We start from the raw sequence: 6,549 nt of genomic DNA, 5'->3' as shown, positions 1-6,549 counted from the left end.
ACTGGAAGTAGATGGCTATAATCTGGGTATACCACCCTTTCAACTTGGAAATGATCACATTTAACGTTCTTGTTTCCACCTTGTTACCCTACTATTACCACGACTATTACTGAGCTGTAATCAAAAGTGCTACCTTTTTTTTCTTTTTTTTTCTCCCCCCTTTTTCCCCTTTCCCCCCCTGCTTACACTTCTGGTGTGAATATCTCATAAACAAGAGGCAGAGTCACATTTGATCAAACTGAGTAAAACATGCCCATGTTAAAAGATACTGCTGTGGGTGCAGTATGAAGTCAAATAAGGTTATTTACGGTTCACAGGTTGCTCAGCAGAGGATGATTTAAAAGTATTTGGCAATTTTTTTTTTCATCTGCTAGAAAATAATTAATCTTTGAATTGGGATATTTTTTTAGAAGATGTGGGATCAAATTAGGGACTGAAGGCACTCCCTTAGTGCTCTCTGAAATAAACTGAGCTAAATCTTTTTGTTTGTTTTCTGCAGTAATTATGTTTTTCCAGCTACACACAAGTAAGACTGCTTCTACAGCACGGACAGAATAAAGACCCTCAGCAAAAAAGAACAAATATCAACATTCAACTGCCTTATCCTATTAGTGAAAAGGAAAAAAATACCAACAAAAACTCAAAATCTATTGATTGTTTCATGGCTCAAATTACATTTATTTTTCATATTCCTCATCACAAATTTCTTTACATTTGTGTCCCTGATTATGAATTTTCACCAGTTTATGCTCATATGTGTGCATGGACCTGGAACTAATATTTTCAAAACATGAAACAAACATTTTTAAAGACTTAAAAAAAAATTTTTTTTTAAAAATATTTTGTTTAAAATATGTTTTGATGATTTGGTTAGGTTTATGGAATTTAAAAAAAAAAGAAGACTTGGTTAAGGTTAGGCGTACTGGCCTATGTTTAGAAAGAACACCGTGGATTTGTTTAAAACAGCTAAGCTTTATTTTTCTTGGTTGCAATGGTGACACCTTCCCGTTGAAATGCATTATGTACAAATTAGTGCTCACTCACACAATCACTTCACCTTGGAAAAATAACAGCTCAAAGAAATCATTAAAAGCTCAAAATTACATCCATGCCCATTATTATAGGCTCAAATAATCCTGTTCAAAAGCATGTATGACTGTTTTACAATGTTGGTCCTTGTGACAAAGCGGATGAGCAGTTGGAACTCTCTCCACTTGTCTCAGCAGTATTACATTTTTGCACATTAATCACATTATTTTCTACATATGTTTATTTGCTATGATTAATTTTGTCAAAGTACTATCCTGGGTTTGTTTGTGTACGCATTGTGCTGCAGCTTTATGTGAATCTCAGCCCTTTGTGTTGAATTTTAGATTTCTCAGCTCAAGTTAGCGGTACTGCCTAGACTAACTGAAGGTAAATTGACAGCCCTATATAGTCAGTCTCAGTTTGATTCAGAGGAAGAAGTAGAGGTGAGCTGTGTTTTAAAATTTTTGTCATATGTTAATTTGGGTGAGTTCTGTTAATTTTCAATATAATGGAGGTCACTGTAAATAAATCGCTCATCTATGGGAACCCCAAATGTCTGCTGAGTTTGCTTACCTTGACACTTTCCTTGACATTCGAGCCAGACTACTTCACAGTCCTTTGGCCACACACCTTTACCAAAGTAAGATTAAGATTAAGATTCTTTATTGTCAAGTTTTATTATTATTGTTGTTTATTGATATAATAAACAATAACACTCCCTCAGCCCTACTGTAGACGCTGTTATTAAGTTCAATTCAAATCAGCTATTTACCACCAAATCACAACAATCCCCTCAAGGTGTTTGTTACTTTTTCCGCTTCTTTTACTGCATCATAATGGATGAGTTATAATTGTTTTATTTCTGTATTTTCTGTTATTTGCAAAGATCATAAACATTTGTTTGTCCTACAGTGAGTCATTCTCTGAAGTATCTTGTCACTGGATCCTCTGGAGACCCAAACATCTCAGAGCTTATGTATGTTGCAGTGGTTGATGACACGGAGGTGCTTTATTGCGATGCCAGCAAGAAGATAGTAGAACCAAGACAGGACTGGGTGAAAAAAATGTTTGATGACAACCCTGACATGTTGTTGGGGTACACTCATGAGTGTTTTGAGCATCAGCCAATTTTTTTCAAAAGCTTGATTTCTAATTGGAAGCAGCTTTTAAACCAAAATGAAGGTGCAGTACTTTCTTTGATATACTATGTCATATTATCATGTATGTATCTACACAAAACTGATTAATTATAAAATTCGTTAAAATAATTAACTTAATTAATCTTAATTGAAACCAGGAATCCTGATGTAAAACATGTATTTACTTGTTCTAATTATTTAATTGTTCTGAATCTTAATCTTAAAAAACGGGCACATCAGACTTTTAAATCATCCACGATTTTATTTACGGTCAATAAAGACAATGTAGAATTTTGATAGAAGAAATGTGTCACGCAATGTACAAATGACACGTAATTGTAATCTTTGTTTCTCTTTCTCTTTCCAGGTGTTCACATTTTACAGAGCATAATTGGCTGCAATGTGAATGAAAACTCTGGAGAGGTTTCATGCTTTTTACAGTTTGGTTTTAACGGAGAAGGTATTTTTGAATTTGATCCGAAGACAAAGACAATCATCACACTGAAACCAGAGCTTCAAATTAGCGAACAGATGCTGAATGATCACAGAAATCTAATTAAATACGTTGAAAACCTCTTCAGTATGTTTCATCCGAAACTGAAGATTTTTTTGGACTATGGGAGCAGCTCTTTGAACAAAAAAGGTAACAGCTGTGTTGAGCTTAAAGTCAGAATTTTCCATGTTGCGAAAATGACTCTTTTTACCTGGCCAATCGACAGTGTGCAAACAACCAGAAATTTTTTTTTTTCACTTGACAAGCTCAACCCTAACAATACACAGACAAACCCTTAAAACACAGGCTCCAAACAGGTCCCAGTTCAATAAGGAGCGATCATTAAAAAGAATGAACATGATTTATTGATCAACAGAATATAGATTAAGGTGTTTGGCGGTTAGACCCCAATGGCCTGTCTCGGCAGAGCAGAACCCCAGCTGTAAAAGGGATTAGACCAGGACTGCCCAGAGCCTAGATGCTGGTGGTGGAGATGAAGGTGGCTTGAATGGAGCCTGAGTCATGAACAGTGGAGATGGGGAGGAGGTGCACAACTGTGTCTGCGAAGGAGAAAGACAGATGCGCTGTGAGATTTAAAGTATGAGGCATGAACACTGATTGGCCTGGAGAGGGCTGGGAGAAGGTGATTGGACTAGACCAGTGATAACGCAAACGCCTTGACAGTGTGGGAAAGTGGGAGTGATAAAGTGATAAAGCTTAGATTTAGCCGGCAGCACCTTGGAATGGACAGATGTGAGGCTATAGATCTTCCTTATTGAACTTATTGAACTTAAAACTTATAGAAGTCCAAGCGCTTTTCTTTCAAAGCTCCTTAGACTACAATGACCTGGATGACTGAGAACCTTCACAGACACACTGGGGAACAGAGTTAATTGTGATTCCAGAAAATACCAAACTATGATCACAAGATGGCAGTAATGCAAACAGGAATGAAAGAAGCTTCAGGACTGAAGCTCTCTCCATTCATTCTCATACAGAGATGAATGGAGAGTGATCAATTTGACTTTGGCTTTAACCAATATCTATTTTTGGATTTTACTAGGCGTTGGTTGCCTTGCTTGCACTGATGGAATGCAACTTGTGCCACCGATTTTGGCAATTTCCCCATTTTAAACTGTTGATGAGTTTAAAATGGGCTAGATGTCAAAACTGGTCGTTTTATATAAATGTTCACGGTTGAAAGAGATTTCTATGAACGGAACCCATGGTATTGGTAATACAGCCTTATGGAGCTGCTGAAAAGCTGGTGACTCTTTGGCTCTAATGATTAAAGTAATTTGAAGTTTTGAATTGCATATTCAATCTTTTTTTCCGTTTTTTTTCTTGAGTTCCACATTTTCCACTGCTATTGTGGTGTTTTTCTCATCAAATATATTTTTGTTAATATCTTCATATTAAAGTTTATCATCTTTGTTCTTCTTGCCTTTCTTCACCAATTTTTTCTCACTCGTGTTTACATTCATCCATTCTCTCTTCATTTCTTTCCCACCTTCCCTCTCTCCAGTTCCTCCCTCAGTGTCTCTTCTCCAGAAGACTTTCTCCTCTCCAGTCAGCTGCCACGCTACAGGTTTCTATCCTGACAGAGCCGTGATGTTGTGGAAAAAAGATGGAGTGGAGATTCATGATGGTGTGGATCTTGGAGAAATCATCCCCAACAATGATGGGACCTTCCAGACAATTGTTGAACTGAATGTTTCATCAGTCACACCTGAAGACTGGAACAGATACGACTGTGTGTTTGAGCTCTCTGGTGTTAGGAACATCATCACAAAACTGGATAGAACACGAATCAGATCCAACAGGAGTGAGAGAACCGGTAATGATTAAGTTGGGAGAAACACATTTATTTTGTCTGCTGATACTGTTGGTTGATATTTGAATGTTTTGTCCTGTTTTTTATTTGGACTCTGATCTCAATTAGTTATTACCATAATAAAAACTAATGGAAATCATAACAGAAAACAAAAATGACAAACTTATTATTAACTTATATTATTATTTAATTTATATGTATACATTACATGTATAGTTACATTCGTTGAGACTCACGTAGTGTAATCAACTCCCCTCACCATTATGTTGTTAATAGAAATCCACCACAGAATGGACATCTTCTCTTCTAACCTGCTTAATTTGCACATTTTATCTTCTGTGTTTTCTACTGAGCAGATAATCCCTCTGACACAACAGCTCCAGTCATTGCTATAGTCGTTGCTCTTCTTATTTTCATCATCATTGCCGCCGTTGGATTTGCTGTTTACAAAAAGAAGAAAGGTGAGAGTTTCAAAGGAGCTAAGTTCATCAGTGCAGTGAGCAGCTGCAGTGCACGGCTCAGTTATATTATTTTTTGCAGCATAGTACATGTTAGACTTTATTTGTTTAATTGTAAAGAACTTAAAACTGAAAAATCTGGATATGAAACAATGATTTTAATAATATTGTACTTTTTTCTGTGGACCTTACAGCTCCTGAGAACAGCACTGAAGTCTCTGTGAGACTCAATCAAGAGACTTCCTCATCTATATAGTATTCTATTTTTAATTAACTCTTTTGTTCTTTAATGTAAACCTGATGGTTTGTAGAATTTTTTTTCCTCTTATTATTTTAAAAAGATTTTTTAATCATTTAAGTGACTTGCACTAGCTTTATTTTTTATGTCATTCACGCAGCAAAGAGCGGTGTAAAAGTGAAGAAACATTATGACAATTCCAAGGCTCCATGAGCAGTGGCGGAGCCAGGAAATTTTCAGTGGGCTGGCCAGGATGGATCTGTGATCATTCTGGGTTGGTATACATATCTCACAGAAAATACAGAGCTATTTAACCCTTCTAAGTGGGAGTGTTCTCATTAAATCCCGGTAGAATTGCAACCAAATAAGCTAGAGCAAAAAATTTTTTGCATATAAAAAGGAGGAGTTGTAGTTACATATCATGCATTCAACTTGTCCGAGGTTGCCGTTTCCTTCCATTATTGGCTTTGCAAAAATAGTTTAAAAAGCGCATGCAAGAAAAAAACCCATTATAATCCAACAAAGAGCTTTTCTGATCTAATCAGCTGTTCACAGCACTTTGGAATAAACATCATCAAGTTTTTAGCAGAAACTATCACAAGTCCGCCGTTACGTCCAAAAACTGGAAGTGATGTCATTTTCGCGGCAAATGTAGTTCTTTTCCCTACAAGCTCTTTCAAAAAGTTCACTGGTGGTATTGAAAGTCATGTCTGACTTTATGCCTTTCTGTATAGTTCCTGGGAGACTTTAAAACTTAAATCGTACTATTGGAAATAGTTTATTTTGATGCACATCCTGTATTTTGCAAAGTTTAATTGCAATTTTGCAATATGCAAATATGCAAATATCTTTGTTTTTGCTGTAGTTTATACAAATTAATTTATCTCAAATTAAATTATGAAGACACTGAAAATAAATTTCCTGTATTTGGAAACTATTTTGTGCAACTTTTTTGCAGTTACAGTTTTGGGGGATATACCTCTGAAATTTCTGTAATTAGAAAACTGTGTAAAAAGAAAAAACGAAAAACAAAAACAAAACCAACCAACATACCACACAAACAAAAAAAACAAAACAGAAATTATTTTTAATGTCTTTGTAGTTTCTTGCACTTTTTTAAAAGCAATTTATGTAGTTACTATGGACTTAATGCATACATATTATTAAACTTTAGGATATAACAGTTGTATTGATGTATTGCAACTTCAAATGCTCCAAAAAATGTCACTACAGCATATAAAAACATAAAGATAAGCTCTGGCAGGTTTGTTTTAAAAGGGTTGCACCTAAACCACACATCTCTACAATATTTGGAAGATTAAATAATATTTGGTGTCTAACTTTTTTCCTTATTTTTG

General features: G+C 35.5%; 1 protein-coding gene across 1 annotated transcript in view; it reads left to right on the top strand.

Moving 5' to 3' along the window:
- The window catches only part of LOC102313556 (major histocompatibility complex class I-related gene protein), a 13,194-nt gene extending 6,917 nt beyond the window's left edge, over positions 1 to 6,277 (top strand). Inside the window, exons 2-6 of the mRNA XM_005950074.3 lie at positions 1,942 to 2,211; positions 2,536 to 2,811; positions 4,187 to 4,498; positions 4,852 to 4,956; positions 5,148 to 6,277. Of these exons, the coding sequence (XP_005950136.1) occupies positions 1,942 to 2,211; positions 2,536 to 2,811; positions 4,187 to 4,498; positions 4,852 to 4,956; positions 5,148 to 5,209 (1,025 nt within the window). The 3' untranslated portion in view covers positions 5,210 to 6,277. The remainder of the gene's footprint in view (positions 1 to 1,941; positions 2,212 to 2,535; positions 2,812 to 4,186; positions 4,499 to 4,851; positions 4,957 to 5,147) is intronic.
- Positions 6,278 to 6,549: the final 272 nt, after the last annotated feature.

This window comes from Haplochromis burtoni, unplaced genomic scaffold (genome assembly GCF_018398535.1).
Source record: "Haplochromis burtoni strain Fernald_Lab_line unplaced genomic scaffold, NCSU_Asbu1 Contig_731, whole genome shotgun sequence".
Classification (NCBI taxonomy): domain Eukaryota; kingdom Metazoa; phylum Chordata; class Actinopteri; order Cichliformes; family Cichlidae; genus Haplochromis; species Haplochromis burtoni.
The sequence above is the reverse complement of the archived record's forward strand: the minus strand, read 5'-3'. Positions and strand labels throughout refer to the sequence as shown.